The sequence below is a fragment of the Ixodes scapularis genome, unplaced genomic scaffold (genome assembly GCF_016920785.2).
Source record: "Ixodes scapularis isolate PalLabHiFi unplaced genomic scaffold, ASM1692078v2 PGA_scaffold1__304_contigs__length_218370807, whole genome shotgun sequence".
In the NCBI taxonomy this organism is placed as follows: domain Eukaryota; kingdom Metazoa; phylum Arthropoda; class Arachnida; order Ixodida; family Ixodidae; genus Ixodes; species Ixodes scapularis.
Window position 1 is genome coordinate 165,911,871 of NW_024609846.1, and position 25,384 is coordinate 165,937,254.

The 25,384-nt window shown below is 45.6% G+C and overlaps 1 protein-coding gene across 2 annotated transcripts in view; it reads right to left on the minus strand.

Annotated features, from left to right (window-relative positions):
- Positions 1-25,384, minus strand: part of LOC8034620 (TELO2-interacting protein 1 homolog) — a 58,474-nt gene that overhangs the window by 4,687 nt on the left and 28,403 nt on the right. For both annotated transcript variants that reach the window (XM_029989491.4, XM_029989492.4), the window contains 7 exons: positions 21,737-21,908; positions 14,836-14,972; positions 13,453-13,618; positions 6,601-6,711; positions 4,597-4,794; positions 2,749-2,854; positions 846-928 (listed from right to left, as the gene is read on the minus strand). In XM_029989491.4, coding sequence (XP_029845351.3) covers positions 846-928; positions 2,749-2,854; positions 4,597-4,794; positions 6,601-6,711; positions 13,453-13,618; positions 14,836-14,972; positions 21,737-21,908 — 973 coding nt within the window. The remainder of the gene's footprint in view (positions 1-845; positions 929-2,748; positions 2,855-4,596; positions 4,795-6,600; positions 6,712-13,452; positions 13,619-14,835; positions 14,973-21,736; positions 21,909-25,384) is intronic.

Genomic DNA, 25,384 nt, shown 5'->3' on the forward strand with positions numbered 1-25,384 from the left:
AGGTAGCTGAACGATTATAGCTTGGGTTTCGGCTCCTTCTCAAGCTTTCCTCCAAGCTGATGAGCTATCGGAAATAAACCTCTGTGCAACAGTGGCACCTCTCAAACGTGGCGTCCTGCTGACATTGGGGACCGCTACAAAAGCAACATCAGTCGCACGATTTCACTGCTTTTTTTTTGGATGACCACAGCAGTGAGGACATGACGATGTTGTATCGTTTGATCTGAGCTCCTACAGCGACGTTTTATTTCCGAGGCGCAGAATAGCGACAGGTGCTCGTTGGAGAATGTCGTTCTAGCTTTCTAGGCTGTCGTGACCAGAGGAACGCATCTTATGTGTGCCGCAAGCCATGAAAACACCAGCAGAAAAAAAGCTAAAACAGTTTTGTAACAAACAATTTTTTTGTGAAAAAAAAAAAAAAAAAAAAGTGTGCTGTGCGACATGTACCTTCGCATGTCACGGAAGAACAATTGCTGACGGACCAAAATAAGACCCTATCAGCTAGAGCTCTCTAACTTACAGTAGTGTGTATGGGGCATACCTTGTATATTTAAAATTTTTAAGGATCGTAGTATGATTTAATGTAGCTACAAATGTCTAAACATTTTGTTCTCATTTTTGTACAATCTCCAAGTTCAGCATTTAAATTTAAGGAACTTTTTCCAGACATTTGTGTAAACTTTTTTTTTCTTTCTCAATATTTTGATGCATTGTAATTATTCATATGCTGAGTAGTTCTTAAAATAAAAAAAAATGTTCTGTACTCCTCTTCTCCATGGTATAGAAAGAGTTAAAAATAAGCCACATGCAAACATCCTGGCACAAAGAGGGGGGGGTTGCCATACCTTAATAGACAGGGTGCAGTTGTCACCCTGAAACCGATTCACAAGGGGCTTCCAGAGCAGATGAACGATGGGCAGTACCTCATCTGAAACACCAATTACCCTCATGAAAACACTGCAATGTTAGCTTCCTGGAACATAAGGCTCCGTTTATTCAATCGCAAAGGTGCAATTTGGTTGTACTATTTAGTGGAAATTCTTTGCGAGAACAGTAAAACCTGGGAAGGGAGGTAAACAAGTTCCCTAATTCTTAGATGTTTGAAGAAACAGAGACAATATGCTGCACTCAGGGCCGGTCCTACACCATCAAACCCCCTAAGCAAACTCCAGCCATGCCCCCTTTTTTATACACCCCTATCTACTAGGTACAACATTACATTGTTAGTAAACATGTGAGTAGTGGCCCAACATGCGCATTTTGTCAGATGAAAACAGCATTCCAAAAACGAACAGAGATGGAGCACGTAACGTAGTGTCGGGCGCCATGCTCAAATAAATCAAAAAGCTAAAAACAAAAAATTCAAAAGGGGCCACAGAGGCACCCCCCTTACGATGGCGTTTTGGGCGGCCGATCAAGTCGCCCACCCTTAGGGCCGGCCCTGCCTGCACTCCTGCTACTGTCATCAGCTCGGAATGTTGTTATCACTGTAATCTGACTGTAATGAGAGGAATACTGCAATTGTGCAGGTAAGTAGATCTTCTACTGACTTAATTCTTGTAACGACTGAATTGTAGTTACTACGTTTGACCCGCTTATAATGGGTGTACCTTTTCACAACCTGAAAGTTATTCCCATGCAAAAGTAGCACTTTACATCTTGGATGACTGTTAAAAGTAAAATTTGGGGGTTTTGTGTGCCACACCAGTGAAGGGCATCTGGCACGCCTCAGATAAAAACCGAGGATTAATTTCGACCACTCGGGGATCTTTCGGCCACCTGGGGATCTTGGTTGGGGTTGCTGAGGACCGAGGTGCCGGCAACAAGCCTCTTTCAGATTGCGGGCCCCTCGGCCGGGATTCGAACCCGCCACCTGGAGATCCGCAGGCCGGCACCAGAGTCCTTCGATATGCTACTGGTCACGAAACTTCAGCTAAAGTTTGGTACAAGGTCAATAAATGCCGCTACGAGCGCCAATGCCCCAGAGCGGGCATTTTTGTTTGGCCACCTCACTTTCGGTGAGCCACCCCCAAATTCGCAAATACAAGTAGCATTCAAAAAAACAATTTGTCGTACACCAAGATCTTTTTTACGTCTGTAATCGATCGCTGTATGTAAGCACCGGTCGTTCTTTATTGATCTCTAATAGCAGAACTTGGAAATAAGCTTATTATGTTTGTTTCCAAACAAAACAATGTTTTTTGCGAGCAAAAAGAAGCCAGACGATGGAGCGTACGAGCTCACATTGTCTCTACTTGATGGCGCTACTTGCGGCACCGAAGTATGATGGCGATGGCGGTATGGAAGATTCATTTTCAGGAATGAAGAATGATATTATTTTGAGAAGAGGAATGAAGAATGATATCATTTTGGAGAATGTTGTAGAGAAGGAAGTTTGAAGAGTTGACCGAGAGTACAGAGCTGAAGACGCTAACTTTAACGAGAAATGCCGTCGGTGCAACGACGCGTCACAATGTTCTATTGGTGGCTCGTTTAGAGTGGGTTCGAATTTCCAATACCACTTTCTGGTTGCCGGACTACTACCTGCGCTGGCTAGATTGGCGGCTCTTAGCTTCCTCGTCGACACCAGCATCGCGCTCTCCCATAGCGTTATGTAGAAATTTCGTGACTGGTAGCGTATCGAAAGACTGCCGGCGCTTTGTCTCTGAGCCACCGAGGCGGCATGGAGGACTGCTAAAAGCAAGCTAATGACGTGCAAGTTCACTGTATGACAAGCAACCATTATACCTTCGCAGCCGGAGACTGGAACAACGGCATGGCATATAATGCTCAGAACGGCGGTCTGGACCCATATGTTGGAGCTGGATTGGAGATGGATGCATCTTCTTAGGACCTAGGTTATTGAGAAAGTAATGGATAAAGATATATCAAGGACACAAGTATCCTGACGAAAAAGAGTAGAAAAAAAGATTGAGGTACACCTAAGCATTCCTTATAAGTTGTGAATGCGAAAGCATGCAAGCCGCTCGTCCGCTCCCTTTTTCGTCTGCTGCATACTTCTCGTTGCCGGTCAGCGCGTGTGCTCCCCTGGGCACGGTGAACTTGGACGCTCTGTGTTAACGGCGCGCTGATGGACACGCAGCGCCATAGGGTGAGCGGTCGTGGAAACTGAAAAGCGCAGCGGCCAATGGGAGCCCCGTCGACACGCGCCAGCCAATGGAACCAAAGGAAACTAGGTGCCGTTTTCGCGCTTCAAACTGATAACGTCAGCTAGCTCCATGAGATAGTTAATGCTTTCTCATTCAAATGAATGAGAACAAGCACTGACCAGCAACTGACGTTAATGAACAAGAAAGCGAGAAGGACATGACTGGTGGCGCAAAAATAAACATGAAAAAAAAAAAAAAAAAAACTTCAGGAATGTACAGTATTGGGCAGGAGATCGAACTATAGGGGGCGCTCTGACCCGTTTGTTTTCCCCACGCTTGGTGTTTACTCAACACAAGGCCTGTGCACATGCCGACAGGCCTTATGGGCATGGCCATGTCATCTTCTACAATAGAGCGCGGGGCGCAGTTTAATAAAAAAAATACTAACAATTGACGAAGCGACGTTAAGTGCCGGATCTATCCTCAGAGAATGCGAGCTTGACCCACTTCGGCTTTTGTGCTGAGCTGGGATCGTGCATGCTGCATTGTTCATGCAGGCCGAGTGGAAACAAAAGAGCCCCTCCTCCCCTTCGCCGGAGAACACGAACTCCAGACGAACGCTGACGCCGCGTTCGGTTATGTCGGCCGAACGCTGCGTCATTGTATTTGTTGTCCCCATCCGTGTAGTTGTTACGTTAACCGCTTGGGGCGTCACGGTCTGTCCTCCTCCCCAATAAAGAAACAACATAGATGAGAGAAAAAAGGATAGTAGACTTAAAAGGGCCCCTAATGACGTTTGAGCTTTTGAGCCCCCCATGTAAAATCAAAAGCAACTAGGGTGAAAATGAGGAGTGGGCTAACTTTTGGTAAACAATCACAAAAAGTTGAAAAAATGACAGCTTTAGATTTACTCTCCTGTGAAACTTGGGATCGCAGCTAGGGGCAATGAAGCAAAGATTACTGTGCTTCCAATCCAGCAATGTTTGCTTGTCTCCCGTCATAGCTAAGTAGCACCATTATCGCCGAGGTAAGCATTGGCCAGGGCGCTGCAACAACTAGAAGTGGGCTATCTTTCGGTGTTTTTGAAAAAAGTAGAAAGTCGTGCTGAGATGTTTAAGCATGGTACACTAGTGAAAAACTGGGAGAGACTATTCAATATCTGATTTGGAAATATTTGACCAAAACCACTATTTGCTTGGAATTCGCTTTGGACTCCAAATCCACCATTTGCACATGCCTAATAAATACACGCTGCATGTGAGATTATTTTGTGTACGGAGTATGCCCTGGGTGCTGACTATCTCAACAAAACTATTTGTTTTCGGGTGGAATCTGCCCCTGCAGACTACAGACCGGAATATAGAGTACACGTTGTGCGTCAGAACCCTCGAAACGCGTTCCCCAGAGTTTCAGAGTGCTCGCCCCCATCCGACGGCTAGCGCCCAGTCCCAGGTCCCTGTGTCGACGGAGCCACACCGTTCCCCACCTGCACGAGCAGTCTGACGTGTCCCGGTGCCTCGGGCTTCTTCGTCTGTCCCGCGTCTTCCGGGACGTCCTCTTCAGCGTCGGCCGGTTCCTCTGAGTCCTCGAGATTCTCGGAGACCTGCTTGCAGCGATGGAAATCCTCCACGAATTCCGCGAAGGATGGCTCTCGCTTGGGTGTGTCCTCCAGTGAGGGTTGGCTCTGAGGGGTGTTTAGAAGCACGGGTTCACAAACCGAGTTCCCTGGAGCCCAGTGGTTCTCAAAGCGGGTTCGCTAGAGCGCTCCCCAAAGTTCTTCGAGCCCCCTAACTCTCTATCGTCTCTACTCTAAATAAAGTGTTTTCCCAGTTCAAGTAATATTGTGCCATGTCTGAACCAAGCACCGATCTACAGTCATCAGCCAAAAAGACCCTGGTGTTTGTACTATTGTCAAAAAAGTCCTTAGGTCTCTGAACTGCTCGTATGTAACAATGTCAAAGGAGGCAGAGACGTTTCCTGAGATTGAAAAAAATTCCCTCGTGGGTTCTACGAGCACCAAAACTTCCTCGACCGTCCCTGCTTCTACCGTAGAATACCGCGCATCCGCCCATTCCATATTAAGCGCCCATCCCCAAATCTGTAAGATCTCAGAAAGTATGCACAGTACATTTATATGTAAAATTGATAACCGGACAAGCGCCCATCCCCCATTTTTTGTGATTATCTCTGAAGTTTGAGTGGGCGCTTGCCCGGTATTTTACGGTAAGTGAAGCGTGTTTCTAGGTTAAGCGCAGTCTTAGCAGATCTGAGCCACCCACTGGTGTACGAGTAAGGGCCAAGCGCTCTCCATTAAGCTGCATTATTGTTTACAATGTCCATAGGTGTCTGCACTGCTTTACTGCATCGGCGCTGAGACTGGGAGGGGCTCCACACCCGCAATTTTAGGCAGAAAGGAGTTCCTCGAGATTCAAGTTTGACAACTCCTCGATAAGCGTAGGGCGGTGCACTTTGCTTAAAGCCGGTAATAAAAGCTGTGTTTCGAACGTGCTATAACAGAAATTCAGCAGTAACTGCCTATCACTGAAAAAAGACCGACGCTTATCTGAAGATGGACTTTTGACAGAGCTCTGACAAAAATACAAAACGCGGCAAGATGCAAAAACTGCTCATGAACCAGACTTTTTTTCTCTTGGCTTTGTACATCCCAAAAACAAACAAGAAAATTTTACACAAGACGAGCAATGGAACTATTATTAAGAAAGCTTCGAGCCAGCAGGAGGCTCGTTTACGAAAGTAGCACGTTGCGAAGCTCTCCAAACTGGACGCGTTGCAAACATTTCGTGCGGTGCCTTGAGGGGACGCCCACCTTCTCTGGCACATATGTAACCTCAAGATGGGAGTAAAGCAGAAAGATTTTGATCTCCGGTGGGCAGTTAAAGGTGGAAGAAAAGCCACAAACTCTTGTAGCAAAACGTGACACAACAAAGATGCTGTAACATGTGGTTGGGAAGATACGTAGGCTAAACAAAGAGGAATTAAGGATGAAGTACAACCGCTTAAAAGTTTTGTATAGTATCAACTCAATCATTTTTGTACTCCGTTTCATCTTGTGATGTACCGGAACGGACGAGACAAGCCACCCCAGCTAATCCAGGGCTGTGAACATGTCACGTTACTACGCTCCCCGCGTGTTGCCGTGCCCCTTCCAAAGATCATGGACACATACAAGGCACTGGATTGGCTTCAATGGTTCGTAATGTCCTCTGCAGTCCATCATAAGGTGAAATGAAGTACAGCATTCAAGTGCTTAGTGACAAAGCCTTAACAGAGAGGCTGGCACCACTAATCCCATGAACGTGATGCGCTGCTGCACGACCTACCTGTGTGGATTAACCATAACTACAAAAAAGACGAGGAAACTTGCCTATTGCCAGCAACCATAGAAAAGTAGGTCTTACACAAAAAAGTATTCAAATACAAGTGTTCAACAATAAAGAATAGGAAAAGGAATGCTCAGTATATCACGCACCTGCTTTGGCTCAGGCGGAAACCACCTATTCACATACAATACAATGCAACCCAGAGTCCTCAGAAACGGAAGTGCATTTTCGTTGTGACAAAAGTCTAAAGCATTCAGGACCTGCAAGGAGCAGGAAAGAAAACGGAAGGTAAGATCTTTTTTTTATGAGATGTGCAGCTCCACCTATGCCTCGATATAATGAATTCATACTGAGGGGTCATGAAGGAAGCTTCGAGGTCTCAATTAATTTTGAAAGCAATTATATTATCTCACATCTTAAAAATGAATTCATACTTAAACAGACAAGCAAAAATAACATTTTTGTCACACAAGCATGCAAGTAGCTGCAGTAATGCCTCGATAATATCATGCATGCTAGGAGAAAGAAAAACAAAAGTAGATAAGAAAACATTTTTGGTATGAGTGCAATCTTGGATGAAACAAAAGGTTTGGAACTGTGTTGTATGGGTTCAGTGCTTACATAACACAGAATTTAACCTTTTTCTTTTATGGCCTTCGTTATTTTAAGAACATAGTTCTAGGCTACAATCACTCCTTTTTTGGTCATATTGAACTTTAATGTCCGCTGCCAACTTTCAAATTTCTGAAAACCCTTTGAAATACTTGTCGAAAAATATATGGCTTCATTCACTCTGAGAAATGAAATATATTTTGCGGTACCGGACTCCTTAATGCGGGGACTCAAGGCAAAAATAATAACGGTAGGGTTACTGTTACGATTACCGTTATAGTTATGAAATCAGTTTCATGTCGTTTTTTTTTTTGCGGTTCCGGTTATTATATTTCGATGAAGCATTCCTCAAAACTAATTTTTTACAGAAGGAAAAAAAGAGCTAAAAAATGGGTGTTAGAATGTTGCAAGGTACTAAGAATGATGTTACTCCTTAACTTTAAACAATTTTTCTTCTTGAGGATCTCTTTTATTTGAAGCTAGATAGGTGCTTGATTTCCGATAAATGGTATCAATTGGCTTTGATATCCCACAATGAGTCTGTGAGGCAAAAGGAATTGGGGCGACTCACAGTTACAAGAATCAAAAACTGTGTTTGCCTCTCCTAATCGGTATGGAGTCTCAAATATATATATATATACATTAGGGCTGTGTGAATATTCAAAATTTCGAATAGTAGTTTCGAATAATAGACTATTCGATATTCGCTTCGAGAAGAACTGCACTATTCGCGTTTTTTCGAAGTGTCGATTGCGGTGGGTTAGCCCCGTTGAATGCGCTTCTTTCCGAGCACCGGTGCACAGCGGAGAAGCAATACCCGCAAAAGCGAGCTCGGCGGGTGTTGCTTCTCTGCATTACATCAGTGCTCGGTAAGAAGCGTACTCAACGGGGTAACCTGCCGGGTCAAACACTTGTAATAGTATGAATATCGAAATTGCGCGCTTGGAAGAAAAGCGTACATTCAAAGCGGGATGGTGCACGCGTGCCGGCTGTATTTGGGAATAAATGGAAACTTTGTGAAGTTGTATATCTACATTGTAGTAAAAGTTCCAAAATTAAACTGACTGTTATGCAAGAGTATACTAGTATTATGTTAGGCAGAGATGCCCTTACAACCTGCGTTTAACATGCGCAATTATTTCTTTTTTAACTCGAGATTAAAGAAGGAATATTTTATATAGCAAGATTTGTAAATTCACTCAATTGCACATAATTGGCCATCTCTGTAGACCATTCCATTTAGCCTCTCTGGGCGGCACCATTTTGCTCGACCGCAGCGCCCTCTCCACACATCCGGGAAGTTCAGCGGATTTGGCAGGGTAAAACGAGAGAGAGGGCACGCGCCCAACTCCGCTAGCAGATGACAAACCGGGAGGTTGCCGTTCTCCATTCTTGGGCTATATCGGCGGGCTCTACCGAACGTTGAGCTCTCGCTCGTGGCTGCTGTTGTAAAGTCGTTCGCGTTCTTAGAGCAGTTGTGGCTACTCCAAAATCAGCCTATAGCTCTCTGTTGTCCTTTTTTGCTAAATGATCAACTAGCATATCTTTTTTCTGTTACTTAAATAGCAGTTGAGTCAGCCGGCAGTACTACCCTCAACTACTGCGTGTATTGCGGCAGGAGAGCACGTTTTATTTATTATTTCAGACTTCCACTCATGGTCGCTAAAGGCCTACACCAGTATGAACTTTGTATAGTAAAAAAGGTACAGCAACCGGATTTACTTTTCGCCAAAGAGACCAACCAATCTGACACAGTTTTCCTTTTTTTTTTTTTTTTATTTGCACGCAGGTAAGAGCGCAATTGGACGCTGTGAGTCTTTTTATTTAGCATAGTAATACACGACAACTGGCATACCAAAATCTGCGCATCTGCGCTTGAAAGTTCCAAAATGACGCGATTTTAAACAGAGTTTGCACGCCAGCCGGACGCTAGCTACAGCCCACTCGGCGGAGCGGACGAGATACGGGGTGAGAGGGGGAGTGCATTTTTTTCTCTTTTACCCTCTCTGCTATGACCCTAATGGAACGGTCTATAGGGTTCATTTTATGTCAAATCCGTCGTTTACTTGCCGTCCCAAGACATCAGATTTTATGAAGACACAGTTCAAAAATATAAATAAACTTAGCTTATAAATGAACAAGTGGAACAACCTTCACAAGTTTAGCTGGGTTTTTGTCTAAGCATTACGCTATGGTAGTGAAAGGCGTGAAAAAACTATTCGATATTCGAAGCGAAAATATTCGGCCAAAACTAGTACAGTTAAACCTCGATGTAACGAAGTCGGTAAAATTCGCAATTTACTTCGTTACATTGAAATTTCGCTAAATCAAAATTTGGCTTTAGGATGCGAAAAAAAAATTCCGAAACATTTTACGGGTATGAAAACTCACCGAAAATGACATTTATTTAGGGGCAAAGTAGTCCGCGAGTTTTGCTTGCGTCTTGTCCGACAGTAGCAGCGGCGTCATACGGCGTTCGAGCGCCCACACGGCATCTTGCTGCCCATGGGACGCCGTGTACCTCCTCAGTACGTCCATTGCGTCGAGCACTTCCCGAGTGCTCGTGATCTCGGCAGTTTCTTCAGGATGGCGTCCAAAACGTTTGCTTTCTCATCCAAAGAAAGAACTTTACGTTTCCTTATGGCAGCAAGCACGTGAGTGAACCGCCCGGTTAAAAAATAAAGCTGTTTATTTTAGGCGGTGCCAATGTTTCCAACCTACACAGCACTCTTGACCGCACAGTTTACTTGCCCCCTTCCGCCCACAGTGTGCTTGCGCCTTTGCTTTACATCACGCTCGCAAGACGATAATCGGTCTTCTCGGTCTTCTCCTAGATGGCACTGCCCGTGCGGTCGCGCCATCACGTCGCTCCCCCGCTGAAGTTGGCTCCCGCGCTACCCGCGGTACAGTGGACTATGATGATCAGTGAATGTCAGTGGTGGTGCTGTTATGCCAAGTTAACTTTCTGCTCGGCATTTTCTGGCCAGCCCCGCGGAATCCGCTTTGCCGCATGCCTCGCCGGCGCTACCGGCGCCGCATCCTCGGGCAGCCTAGGAACGTTGGAAGGCCTGTCCCCGTGAAGTAACCTATCAAGCGCTCGCGTTTGCGCATAATTTTTTTTTTTTTAACCACAATTTTTTTGCGAAGTTGATTTTTAGAGTTGATTTATTTATTGCCTTCTATGGCAATGACGCTTCGTTATATTGAAATAGCAGCAAAATCGACTTCGTTATATAGAGACTAAAAATACATGGGGTCTATGGGCAAGAAATTATGAAAAATAAAATACTTCGTTAAATCGAGGATTTCGTTACATTGAAGTTCGTTATATCGAGGTTCGACTGTATTCGCTTTGAACTCAAAACCCACTATTCACACAAGACTAATACACATATATATATATATATATTTTTAAGTCGAAGGCTCCTGCACTTTATATTTATTCTCAATGTCTTTCTTTAAAGGGGTACTCTGGCGATTTCTTCACGGTCCCCGATTTGCCTGAAAATTTGCTAAACAAGGCAACAAACGTATCCCAAATATTAGATCACAATATACTTTTTTTTTTTTTTTTTCGTAAAGAGAGAGAATGTACAGTTTCGGTAGTCATCGTGTTTTTTAAACCGAAAGCCTCTACTGGCAACAACGAAAAAGTGATGCCAAGGAAAGGCAGGGGTTCACTCTTTGGACTGTAGAATTTGTTCCCAACTGATTCCGAGCAGTTTCATGGTGTCAAATGAATGCTTTGGAAGCTCGCTCCAGTACCCGCACACCAGCACGGAAGAAATGCTTGGCATAGTCTATTTCTTGACTGCTTGCTCGACTGACAAGCCTGCCTGCCAATGATGTCACGGCACTAAAAAGTCTGTGCGTATTTGAATGTTTGTTTTGGCATCAGTTTCATTTGCCGATTTCACAATAGCTATTCTGAGCTTTGCGATACTTAATAGCACACTCAAAGTGGTCCAGAGATTCAGAAAATATAGTTAGTTGAGGCATCTCAAACAAGTGCCGGAGTACCCCCTTAACAGGCTACACACAATATAAAAACCCCAGAATACCATCCTCCAAAGCAAAGGAACAAAACAAAATTGCATCTTAATCCTATGGTTAGTTCATTGTTTTTAGGAATTTCTTCCTTTTCTATTTCCTATTGTTGGTGTAAAAGTATCACATACAATAAATTTTTTCTAGAAATCATTGCAGTGATGAAAGCGGCATTTGACATTTTGTAGCAGGTTCTGTAGCAGGCAAAAAATTACAGGAGGACACTTAAGCTTTGTTTTTAAGAGTGGAATTTGATAGCTAAATATAAACCCTTGCTCTTTCCCAAGCCGTGCAATCGTGTCTGCGGGGCTTTATCGGTAGCATGTCTGGCTCGCAATTGAAGGGTTGTGAGTTTAAATCCCGCGTGTCTAAAATTCTTTGAATTTTTTTAAGGCAAATGAATTACTTAATGACCAATCAGGATTTTCCTGTCCCACTAAAGCTGACGCCGGCTTTTCTGTGACACGAGCCCCTTAAAGCTATCGCTTTAACATCGGTTTAGAGCAGGCACCGGCACTTTTGGAGCAGATGCCAACATCTGTTAGAGATGGCAACCAATGTCACAAGCACGAGAGCACAAGATTGTGGCTTTGAAACATTCTTCCGCAGAAAAGGCGCTTGCGCTAAAAAGGCACGTCTCACAGCGAGGACTTTGGAAGCAGCCTCAGCTTAACAGTGAACAGAGTGTAGCACATAACTTGAAAAAGGAAAAGTAATTGCATTGCTAACAACTGAGTTTATCTTCAATGACGATTGAGGGTTCCTTTTTGAAACTGGAGCATATTACTTACTACCTTTCGTAATAACAGATAGGGTGCAAAAGGAACACAGAGCCTTCTTTTTAAAAGTAAGGCTCTGCTAAGACTAGCTTCCATTTACAATGAGTATTAAAAAAATGGTTAAAAATGAGTCACAGCACTACACTTCAGTTGAAATAAATCCTCTCTCCCCTCCCACTTTTACATGCGGAAGCTTGTAACGCCAAGGATTTTCCTTCTGGAGTCAAATGACCTTATGCCAATGACTTCCTGACGCCTACGATGAGAAGTTAGTGAACTTCCAGCACTACGTGATCAGGCTCCGAAAGCGACACGAGTACTTGTACTTGCAGATTGGTAACGCGGACACAACTCTCGTGTACTTTGAACTGCCACTGGACACAACTCTTCAGAAAAAGGGCTCCAAGTTGGTGAGCATTTTGACGGGCGGCAACTCGAAACTGCGTTGCACAGTGATGTCGTGCGCGTTAGCAGATGGCACGAAGCTACGACCGTACGTGATCTTCAAGCGCAAGACGCTTCCCGCTAATTTTCCCGCCGGGATAGTTTTCCGTGCGGAGGACAACTCCTGGATGAACAGTCATCTTGTCGTCGACTGGTTGAAAACCATGTGGAAGAACAGGCCGGGCGCGATGTTAGCGCGGAGGTCCATGCTAGTGCTGGACGCGTTCCGGGGCCACAACACCGAGGAAGTGAAGACCCGTCTCGCAGATGACAAGACTGACCTCGTCATGATCCCAGGCGGGATGACGTCCGTGCTTCAACCGATGGATGTTGGCTTGAAGAAGCCTTTTAAGGTGCATGTGAAGCGCATGTACACGGAGTGGATTGCATAGGAGCAGTACGACCTCAAACCGATGGGCCCGATCCGCAAACCTGACATAGCAGTACTTTGCAAGTGGATTATCAACGCATGGAAGACGATTCCTGCAGAGATGATTTGCAAGAGTTTTAGAGAGTGCTGTATCAGCAATCGCCTGGACACAATGGATGACGACGCTCTTTGGGACAATGAAGATTCTTTAACGGATAGCTGCAGTGACTGCAACGATAAGTAATGTTCCAATAAAGGTACTGTTTTTGGTGACTTTGACATTTGCTTTCCGTGGGTCATTATGCAGGTAATACGCGAGGTCTTTTTTTTTTTCTTTTTCTAACAGTCGTAAGTTGGGGGTGTGGGTTATATGCAGGGGCGGGTAATACGCGCAAAAATATGGTATGCATTAACCGAAATTTTGGGTAAAATTGATCAGTTATGGCGGCCACTATAAGACACCGTCTGGTTTATTATAGCACATTTTTAGAGGTGCCCCAAATTGGTGTTAAAATATAGCAATAACTTAATACTACTTTCAAAGAGACCTCATAGCTAAGCAAGTTTCTATGGAAGCTCCCGGTAAATTTTTCACACCTACATGATCAGAAGTCAAAGGCAGTATGAACAAAAAACAATAAATTATGACTAAAGGCAAGTCATTTCATTGCTACACAGCTTATCGTAAAACTTACAAGCCTAAAGCCAACCAAAGCAAGAATATACAAAAGAGAAAATCTGCAACATGCCTCGTAGCCCACATCCTGTATGAGGCCGATGGCATCGCAACTGCTGTGCTTTGTCAGCGCCTGCACTATGTGCGGCACCTCTGGGTGGCGGCTAGCATGCTTCAACTTAAAAAGCAGCGAGTCCGCGATGTAGTCGGCATTCTGCCGAATCAGTTCTGATATGGAACTGGAAAGAGAAGGCAATACAGGTATGTTATGGGTCAGCCTTGCCTTGACAAAGCACAAACTTCTAAAAGCAAAAAGAAACACAATTGGTCCACGGTAGATCTGATCAGTATAATACCGAGATTCACGGTAAGTTACAATCTTGTTAAAAGCCTTCCTGTCTGACCTCCTGCTGTTTACCTAGTGTTTCCACTTTGTGGTCTAGTTTCTGAAATATCATTCATAGTAGAAAGGTTTGGATTGCAAAAGTTCAGTCTATTGTCCTGGGGCCACAGCACTCTGGGAGATACCCATGCACAAATTGTAACTTTTGAGATTAAAGTGAAAATTAATGTGATAGTCGTCCCACCGTAAACTTTGAATCGAACCGAATGACTTTAAATACTGTACCAATTGTTTCAAAACATAGAACATGCATTACCAAAATATGTAGTAGTTAATGAGCTAAAAAAAATGCTTTTCTAACTAAATCGTGCTTTTTAGGGCTACCTCGTACGTAGACACTGTTGCAATACAAATAGGAAATACAGCCAAACTATTTCAATAAGATATGGTAAATCCCACACTCTCTAAGCCTGCCAAGTTATCCAATCTTTATATTTTAAACACATCTTCATTTGCCATCAATCTTGCAGCTTAGCCTTGTTACAGCAGGCAAATGTAAATTACTTCACTCCACCCAAAGCACATTCAATATAATGTATATCATAGACCACTCTTATTTTTCTGTATTTTCGAGAGCACAATAAATTTCTCTAGCAATTAAACATACTAAGCGGCCATTCTTGAGCTTAAAACAATGTCCACATTAAGATTCTCACAGAACAATTGTTTCTCCGGATGCCATGGGTCACTCGCCGCCGTACATCTGTGCCACAGCAGAAGCGCACTCACAGGTTATCAGCCAGACAGCTCCAGCGAGCATCCAGATAATGTTAAACGTCATTCCAAAATGTTCTAAATGATGAAACGCCAGTCACCATGCTCAATTGGAGAGTCAAGCCGACACGGCATTACTCAAACGTTTTGATGTTTGTCGGGATCAAAACTGGTGAAGGCAGAAATTGCTTTCGTGCCTCTCTAGTATGCAGCACGACCCCTCGCCCGATTCCCCCTCAGCTGCAGTCCTGCCCACCCGTCCTAGCCCCTAGACTTTACAATCTCAACTGGAGACTTCCGAAAAGGAAGCTCGCGGGATCCCTGGGCGAGCGCACTTGCCCGTAGCCGCAGCTTCGGGACACGCAGAGCAGTGCCGTGCAGGCCGTCTGGGACACCAGATGGTTCTGGCTGTCCGCCTTCTCGAGCAGTGGGCAGAGGCTCACCCTCAGCAAGGGCTGGAACTTTGCCTCCAGCAGCTGGCAGGGGTGAAGAAAAACAAAAACAAAGGCTTAACTGGATGACTACATTTGCACATGCAGTCCTTTCAAAAAGAAGAGAAAGAAAGAAAAAATGCAAACATACTCAATTTTCCTCTAAAAAAAATTTGGGTAGCCTATGTCGGGAATACAGCCACAGTGGGGTATGTGAAATGTCTTGTGTGTGCTGCAGAATATGTATGGGCACTAGCATGGTGACTGGAAGGGAAAGTGCGATGAAGGGAGAAAAGGGCTGCACAGAGTTGCGATAAAAACGACTCTCCTGCAAACTGCAGGGCCCCTCGCAGTGGCAAAAATTTTCTTCGCAACTTGCGCACTCCTTTGACATGGCATGTGTGCGGCACCATGTCAGACTGTATTTTCTTTGGCAACATTAATGGCGCGCGCTTCACCCACTGAACGGGTCATGCGCCTGAATTCCGCAATGAAAATTTTGGAGACCGCTGGGGCACTGCAGCCAGCAGGCAAGTCAGCGGTCCCCATATTTTTTAGAGAGCCTGTATTACAGAGAGTGTCCAACTGCTCCATTGGGGTCAAGCTGCAAAGAGGTGACGAAAGCGTTCATCATTTGGAAGCGTCTCTGCCTTAAACGACCACTGCCTAGGTCGTCCTAGACGCCTAGGACAATCTCTCAAACGACCTCAAGGACAACTTCTAGGACCACCTGAAGGACGATGCTTAGAGATGATAACAAGGGATCAGGACCTCACTATCTAATACCGTATTTACTCGCAGAATGAACACACTTTTTTTTCCGAAAAATCAATGCAAAGTTGGGGGGGGGGGGGGGGAAGGGGGGGCGTTCATTACGCGAAGTAAAATTTTTGCATCCCTATTTACTCGCATAATGAACGGACCTTTTATCCTGAAAAATCGAAGTAACTTATCTCCTTGCGGGCGGCGCCCAACCCCGTAACCAAACTAAGCTGTGCAAAAAAAAAACAAAAAAACTTTTACTTAGTTCTTTGGTTTTTTTTTTTTTTGCCGCCTTTGCAAGCTGTTTTGTTTGCTTAGGCGAGGGCTCTCCGCTTATCTTTCTTATCTCCTTGCGCGCGGCCCGCGACCCCCCCTTAACCAAACTGCGCTGTGCAAAAAAGAAAAAAAAAGCTCCTCTTTTTCTTGTTTTTTTCTCAGTTCTGTGGGTTTTTTTTTTTTTTTTTTTTTTTTACCGCCTTTCGCAAGTTGTTTTGTTTGCTTAGAGGGGTTCTCCGCTCTTACCTCCTTGCGCGCTGCGCGCGACCCCCAATAACCTAACTGCGCTGTGCAAAAAAAAAAAAAGTTTTTTTTTTTTTTTTTTTTGCCGCTTTTCGCAAGCTGTTTCGTTCGCTTAGAGCGCTTCTTTCTTACCTCCTTGCGCGCGGCGGCGCGCGAACCCGAAGTCCAAACTGTGCTGTGCAAACAAAAAAACTCTCCATGTTTTTTTTTCTTGCTTCTGTTGGATCTTTGTGAATTTTTTTAACGCGTTTTGCAAGGCGTTTTGTCGCCCACGCTGCCCATGCATTCGCGGCCTCGCTGCACCAGGATAGAAAAGTGCATTCATTTCGCGCGCGTGGGGGGAGGGGGTCAAAATTTTGACATCCAAGTTGGGGGTGCGTTTATTATGCGAGTGAAAGTCGAAATTTTGAGAGCCGACTTGGGGGGTGCGTTCATTACGCGAGTGCGTTCATTGTGCGAGTAAATACGGTAATGCCAAGGAAGGCTGACCCACGTGGGTTTCCCTATCTTTTTATTTTTATTTATTCATACTTGCCACAGCCAATGGGGAGTTTTCTGTTGACACGTGAGGACGCATTTTTCCTAGACCCTAGCTTAGAATAGCTTCGCTGTAAAAAACCAACAAGGCGCAACGAGCGAGCAGATGAAAGAAGCGATGAAGAGCGACGCTGAAGAAGTGCTAAAGCCGGCGATAGCATTGGCGAATACTTTGGTGTCGGGCCAAGTCGGCCGCCTTGTCAATCGTAAGGAGGAGGCCCTTGTGCAACTTCTTGTTTGGTTCTTACATGCATGTGTCCATGCATGGTGTGCTATCAACGCAGGTTGAGGCGGCGTTGCTGCGTGGCGTGGACGACACCATGAACACGAAGCCTGAAATGGGACGCTCTACAAATGTCTGTGTGTGTTGTTCCAGCAAATCTTTATTTACCCGTTGGCTTTGTCTTGAACATTGCACTTCCTTACCCACCGCGGTCGCGACGTGCTGGGAGAAGAAACGTGTTCGTGGTGACTATACTTCGGTGGAAATGGGCTTTGAGCTTACACTGTGCAGTGCCCTTCGAGGATATGGCGCGTTCGCTGACCTCGCAATCCCTGAATGGGTTACTGCTTGTGTTATCTTTCTGACTTTGCTCTTTTTGTCCGAACAAACTTTTTTGTAAGCAAAACAAATTTTCATTTCGTCATTTCCATTGTTTTCCTTTCGCACGCATGTACTACGACTTTGGGGTCGCGCAAATCGGGGTCGAAATGTGTAAACAAAAAGAAGTGCCTTTCCCTCCTTCATTTTACTTTCCACGAACGCACTCCAACGGCAAGGTTCGCGGCCGCGTCATTCGGGTACGATGAATGTTCGTGGAATGCGGAGTCCACTTTGGGGTATTTTTACGGGTTGGCGATCACGCTGTGCTTTTTCGGAAATCGGTATTTGGCCAAAAAAGGGGGTGGGCGTTCACTTGGGGATAGGTGATGACTCGGGATATTACGGTAGGCTTTCTAAAAGTTTTCATTGTACCTCTTGACCCCCTTTATCATTGCCCGCTTATGGCACCCTTCACACTTCCCCTTCTAGTCACCATAGCACTAGGGTACAGAAATGATGTAACCACATACACCACTTACATTTATTCACGCATTACAAAGCTTACATGCTTAACTCACGTTATAGCTAGTGAGGGTCTTACGGTCTAATGGTGCCATTGTGCTTGCTCCCTGTTCGATCCCTATGAAGAGGGACATGTTCTGCCATGGTTAAAGCGGATGGGGATAGGACTGACATCTCTGTCTCGCTGCCCAAGTCTCTTCGCGCAATTTATGAACCCTACGTGTTGCACACAGGGGTGCCATAACCGAGCAACCGCAAAATTTCTGCAACAAATGATACACTTGTAAGCCTTATAACTCTTGATGAGCACCAGTTTGAGTTTCATGGATTATACCTACTAGGGCAGAGTAAGATCTCTCAAACGCAACCACTCCAGCTCGGATCGATAAAACATACTACCGAGCTATACCACTGTGAACTCCGCGTGTGAGGCTCAATTTAGCTCCGATTGCATCATGCATGGCGTGACAACGGTGCCATCTGCACACGCGACACATGCGTGATCGAGTAATGGCTTCTTTTCTTTGTGCAACGATACCAAAGTAAGGCGCACGGGTATTACGGTTGCAAAGATATAAGCAATATTAGTGTTACATGTTCTTGTCACGTGCGGTTTTAGCAAGTGACCCCCTACTAAACTGAAATGAAAGACGTTTCACGTAAAAAGGCTTTAACTCAACGAAAAACAAATGTAAAATGCAGAGAAAGCACCCACCCAAATGTTGGACACAATGTTAAGAAACTGTGGGATGAGAACTCCTTAAAGGGTAACTGCAAAGAAAAAAAAGTTTTTTTTTTAAATATCCTAATTGGGACAAGCATGTCAAAAAACAATTTTTCCGCGAGAAAAAACATTTTTTGCAGCAATATTTATTGCGTGAGACTCATTTTAGTTTGCGGCTATTTCGTCCGTTTTAAATCGCGCGCCACGAAGTTGTGATTATGTGACGTCAATCCCAAAAGGTTCTCATTGGCTAAGAGTTTGATTGACAGCTTAGATCTTGGTTGTTAAACCTTTGTTATATGTCGCAATTTCCTTTTGAGCGGCATATTTTTACGTTTAAAGAATAACCCATGTGATGAGAGTTATTATTCTTTACAAAAGGTTTACAAGACGGGCACTTCCGTTTGGATTCATACAAACAGAAGCTTCGCCATTCTTTCATGGCCGCCGAAGTCTCTGCTCCCGCCTGTCTCGCCTACCTCGACTAATCGTTTCGCCAATGTGATCAGTGTTTCGTCGTTTCGTACTGACCCAGGTACTTCTTGAAGTGAAGTAGTGTGTGTTTAGCAGCTGTCGCAGGTGTTAGTGATAGGAAGCGACGCGGGGTTTTGGCTTTCATAGCGCGGTTCTTTCGTCTTCCTCTTTGCTTGCTTAGCGTGTTTGTTTTGCTTGTTTGCGCGTGCAAATGCTGACTTTTCGGAGATGTCAGATGCGTGATCCCGACAGTGAGCCTTCCAGCAGCCATGTCGCCCCGAAAGGAATGCCATTTGGCTGGAGGCAATCGGGCGTTCGCGTAGCGACCAACGTGTCTAGTTACGTTCTCGTCATATCGCTCTGGAGGCCGTCGATATTCGCCCCGTGTGCACCTAACGTCCGCGACTAGACAGAAAATAAAAAAGCACTATGTTCACTACGTAAAAAGTGGTCTCAGTTCATGCATCGGTAGGCAGGTACGAAATCGTGCCCAAATTTATTCACACCGCACGATGCAACACGTCGCTGTGCAAACGCAGTCCAACACGAAGCATAAAAACGGCAGATTTAGGACAACAATTCGGAGTCCATTGTTCAATTAAAACGACGTAATTTCATTGAAAACGCCCGCAGCTTTTTACTCACGGTATGCGTCGGGAAACTTCCACATTTTGAAACAGAACGAGGCAGATTTACTTTTAAAAACGCTCCCAGCGTCCTCCCGGACCAGTTTGACTGGATCAGCTGACGACGACGGGACTTATCTGGTTGAACGTCAACCCCACAACAACCAATTTGCGCTCCGTGTTAGCACCGCCACATTACACACACCACGAACGTTTCAGCTCTGTCGCATCGCCGTGTTGCACCAAACAGAACGAGAGCGCCGAAACCAACGCAGCGCTGTCATGAACCTTGGCTTGTGGTTGCGCACTCGTGGATTCTGTGACTCCCTTCGCTTTCAAAGCGCTCACGACGATTACGAACGATACTTTCCGTCATCCGGGAACATCACAGGGGCACTTCTCCGGTCACGTCTTCGCCACATGTGCTCGCAAACCGCGTCAAACCATAACAACCAAAACAATACCGCGGCCTGGCGTAGTTGCCAGATCTTGCCGGAAGTCGAGACGCTGCGCCGGTTCAACTCCGCAACGCAAGGAGAGTGAGGGGCGGGGCGTACTCCTCTTCCGCGGGGGTCGAAAGAGCGGGAGTTTCAAATGTGGAGAGGTTCTGACTCTACTAAATTACGTCCTGTGGCGTAAATATTGATAAAAAAAATCATTTTTTTCGCGGAACATTTGTTTTGTGACATGCTTGTCCCAATTAGGCTGTTTAAAAAAAAACTTTTTTTTCTTTGCAGTTACCCTTTAAAGGGGCACTGAAGTCATTTTTGAAAAAGGTTGTTTATGTTCTTATATTTTGTTAAAACGTGTTAGTTCCCACATATAACAAGTCCTATATTACAAAACCGCCTATTCATCTCAAAGCAATAGAAAAACATGTGGAGTCTTTTCTCTCGCAGACTACATTGTGTGGGCCAATGAGAGCCCTACAATACGCGCCGATTCCATTGTATTATAACTTTGTTTCGAAGAGAGTCTGATAGGTACAGGTTCGGATAAGACTCCTCTTTTTCTCCGCGGACGAAGCCATCACTTGCAACTCGCCCACAAGCGCTCTTCGTCAACCACTTCACTCGGAAGAAAATTCTTCCCAAAAAGGGCGTGTCGCGATTTTTGAACACGCTCTTAACAAGGAAATAAGCTACACACGATTGTTATTCCAGGGTTGTTGGGATGCTTAGAGCGTCTAGATTGAGTTGTCGGCACAAAAGGGCGATCTCAGAATCGACTTCAGTGCCCCTGTAAGATGAAGAGCAAACACGCAGAAACGGCACAAACAGAAGTGCAGGCCAGTGGACGGGCAGTGGGGGAGAAAAGGGCCCATGAGACTCCTCCTCCCTCCCTACTTCCCTCCCTACCCACTACCCACTACCCCCCCCCCCCCCCCCCCCCCCCCCCGCCCCACCCAAGATGTAGTGGACATTATATACATAGATACATAGGTGTAGCATGCCCCCTCCTCAGGTAATTTGGAGTCCAGCCATCCCAGCCCGCCCCCCCTTCCCTTCCCTTCTTCCTCTCTCTCTCTCTCCCCCCCCCTTCCCCGCAGGAAAGAATTTCGAGCTACCCCACTTGGCACAAGTTAAAGTGGGCTTCACCAATAGTCCCACCCACTTCTTTGCATAGCACCGGTGGGCTCAGAGAAACAGCTGAGGCGGAAGAGTACCGCAGTTAGCTAGGTGAATCCAGAAGGCTGGGGTGAATGCTTGATATGCCCTTTGGTTATTTTTCAAATGCCTCAAACCCTCTACTTTACCTCGGACTCCACTTAGACTGGGGAGCACAAAGGAAGTAATGGCCCTGATGCACACCGGTGTAACAAAGACATTTCCATTACTGTACAAATCATCATAAGCGTCAGTTTCAACCACCCATCTGCAACTATAGCTGGTGCAAACAGGTATCTAACAGTTTCAACAGAGACAAGCTATTTTCTCTTGCTAGCTTAATTCCAGCTTGATTGTGCAAACCTCAAAGAGGCCCACCCTTCATAAAGGGCGTCCATTGAAGTTGCCCTACTTAGAATGGCATGGAACTTTGCAATATTACGATAAGCACCTCACGTGCAGGCAACTTTAGCGCTGTAACAAGACAAACTTACCAATGCAATGGTAGCCACTCCTTCAAGCAACAGGCAGTTTTGTAGCACATTGGAGTTTACCTTGTCAATAGAAAAAATGGCCAAGCGAGTTTCTGCACTGCTGTCGAATTCTGTCTCGCCATGCAGGGGCAAGTTCCACATCTCCGCCGAGATGTAATACTCGAGAAGTGACCTAGATGGCGGAAGTAGTAGATGAAGGGAAAACTCAATTACCGGTCCATCTTATTCCTAACGCTCTCCAAGAAGTGACGTAAGAACAGGGGGGGGGGGGGGGGTGACTTCCCTTCCCTTAGATATTTCAGATTTCTAGTGAACAATTTGAAGGGGGGTGGGGGGAATCATTCTTCCCCTTTCCTCCCGTTGCCCCCTCATCAGCCAAACGTTTCCGACACCACTGTCTGTACGACCAGTATTGCAAACGCATGGCAGATGATTTCATTGGTCTGCCCGTATTGTCAGATGGGCTTACAACGTATGTTTCACACTGTCGCACAGACTGCTTAAAGTCAGCACACCCAAAAAGCTACTTTATCAAACCAATGCCACAAAAGAACACAGAATGCACAATGTTGTCGAGATGTACTGTCTTTCCCCCTTCCTAACCCAATTTTAACGTCCCGTCACCTGACCCGACTTAATCCAAACCTAAATACAGTAGAACATTGTTAATTCGAAGTCGGTCGGACGGCGAAAAATGTGTGAATTTTAAGCAGATTTGCGAATTATCCAAAAATAAAAAAAAAGGCCAAAAAATTGTGTATAAAGCCTTGAATCTTGAAGCGAACATTTTATTCAAAATGAGTAGTCAAAACGAGAGAACATCACCCGAAGTAGTCGGCGATATGGGACTGCCGCGTTCTGTAATTAGCGGCGCCGTCCGTCGTATTTTCAAGAAGGCTAACTAGGTGCAACATCTCAGAATCATCGCCGTTACATTCCCCAAAGCTGTGGACGACATTCAGTGAGTGTATAACTTCCCCTAAAGCGGGTGCCCGAGGGGGCTCATCCTCGTCATCAATCTCTGCCGTCGCACTCAGTGATTTCGTTCTCAAGTAAACCTGCTACGCACTCCGCGTAGCAGGTTTACTCATTCTCTTCCATGTTTAAGTAGTCTGTGAACCTGATGCCACTTGACTCACCGTCACTGTTCTTAATGTGGGAGCAAAGCACCTCTCCCTCATCGTCATTCCCAGGGACAATACTGGCACTAGCACTTGCGGCATCCTCCTGCTCCACGGCCGGTAGCATGTAAGCGATTTGGCGAGCAACAAGACAAGCGATGGTGACCCCCTTTGTTGTCACTCGGTCAATCGCGTGACGAAGCAGACCGCATGAAAGTGACAAGAGCAAGCGACCAAGGCGATGAGCGACACGACGGGCGACAGTGAAAAATCTCCGTCGATTGTTGCTGACTCTCGTCGATGTGGTCGTCGCTTGTCTTTTTGCTCGCTAAATCGCTTACATGTGGTTCAGTAACAGCCCGAACCACGGCAGCGCGAGTGCCAAGAATATACCGGGTGAAACAAGGAGACGGTAGGCTCTTTAAATCGACCGGAAAATTCGGTTTCTTAACCTATCGCGCTACGACTTCGTGCACCGTTGCCCACAGATGGTGCATTTTTTTTGTAAAATTTGCAAAGAGCGGACTTACCTGAGGAAAAAGTAAAGAAAGAAAAAGGCTTAGCTCCTATGGAAACGCAGCGACGCCACCGGTCTGCAATCAACACGGCGCCGTTTTGCACGGTAGACAAGAGATGGCGCAACGAACGCCGCCAACGAACGAGCATACGGGCGCCGAGAGCCGGCCGAGGTATTCCTCAAAGGCTCTTTAGCAGACGAAATTTCCAATTCAAAAGCGGCGCGCGTTCCGCAGGCGGCGACAGTCGCAGATACAAAAAAGACAGGCGCGGTAACAACAAGGAACTGCAGTTCCTTGTCTGCTAATTACGCCGGCTCTCGGCGTCGTCTGCTCGTTCGTCGGCGGCAGTTGGCGTCGCGACCCCTTGCGCCATCTCTTGTCTACCGTGCAAAACGGCGCCGTGTTGATTGCAGACCGGTGGCGTCGCTGCGTTTCCATAGGAGCTAAGCCTTTTTCTTTCTTTACTTTTTCCTCAGGTAAGTCCGCTCTTTGCAAATTTTACGAAAAAAATGCACCATGTGTGGGCAACGCTGCGCAAAGTCGTAGCGCGATAGGTTAAGAAACCGAATTTTCCGGTCGATTTAAAGAGCCTACCGTCTCCTTGTTTCACCCGGTAGATCACTGACACTGAACATCAACTCCACGTGAGGCGAGAGTGACTAAGCTTGCCCAATGCCTGCCCAAGCTCAAAAAAAACAAAGAGACTACAATGCAAGCCACTTACAATGATACCACATATAACGATATACCGCTTATAACTATCAGTTTCTAGAGTTTCTAGACTAAAAACGATCACAGTAATGTGATTGGCCTAAGCCATTTTGGCGCACGTTTCGGAGCAACCAAAACAGTGTTTTGGAGCAACCAAAACAGTGTTTTGGAGCAGCAAAAGCAGCTTTTGGAGCAGCCAAGACAGTGTTTCAGAGCAGCAAAAGTGGATTTTGGAGCAGATATTCTTAGGAAAATAAAAATATTTGTCTTAAGTGCTGTCCAAATGAAGGGCAGCTTGTGATGTGTTGTGACGGAACTCGCTGATTCTGTTTTTACTGCTCAGACATCCCACAAATGTACAGTGCTGTAGGCCTTGCCAAGCAATTTCGAAAAACCGCTTGCCACCGTTTTACTGGTTCCAGAAGTGCCAGATTTTCGTCAAAAGTAAGCAAACATAAAACAATGAATTGCAAGCATCCCAGCTGGTGCCTCAGTCACGCAATCATGTTCGCATACACGTGAGGCCAACTTTGACAGGCTGCTGTCGGGCATGCTTCATCGCGCGAGCGCAGACAACGGCTGTCCGATCAAACCGAAACCATGCCCCTCAGCTCCGTTGCTAACTTACCCCCAAAATGTAACTTTCGAGCATGCAACAAAAACAGTCCAGTGGCGCGTGCTTGCCGGGCCGGCAAACAAGGTACAAGCTAAACACACAAAAAATAAAGAACCTGAGTGCGTCAATGCAAGACATTGCGAGCAAGCTCTAAAACGTTCTTGGAGCGCTTTGTGCAACGACTGAACTCGAGACAAACAAACACGCTGTGTGGGTTTAGTGTGCAGACATTGCCTTCTTTGCTTTAGCTCACTTCTCTTCGCCAACTTTCTTTCACGGCAGATTTTTCATGAACCAGAGTCCCTCTCGAAAGAAGGCCCACCGAGAGGAATCTAGATAATCAATACTTTGACAGAGCAGTCTTTGAATTAAAGATGGATTTTCGTAGTAACATATGATTTAAACAAGAACAGGAATGTTGATGAACATGCGGTAGTACTTAGTTTCATTTTAGAAAGTACCATATCTGCAGTGATGTGGGGACGGCAACATTCGACGTTGCGCGACCACGGTGACTGAAAGGCAGTGACCAAATATAGTTTTCCCACGGCCGTTGCTTCAGCTCCCAAAGTAACTCCTGCCGCGCAAAAACATGGTTTCGTTTCACAGCATGACGGCATGGCTGGTACCCAGCCCGCTAGCGTCGGAACGTCTGCATACATCCGCGTCCATCGCTGAAAAT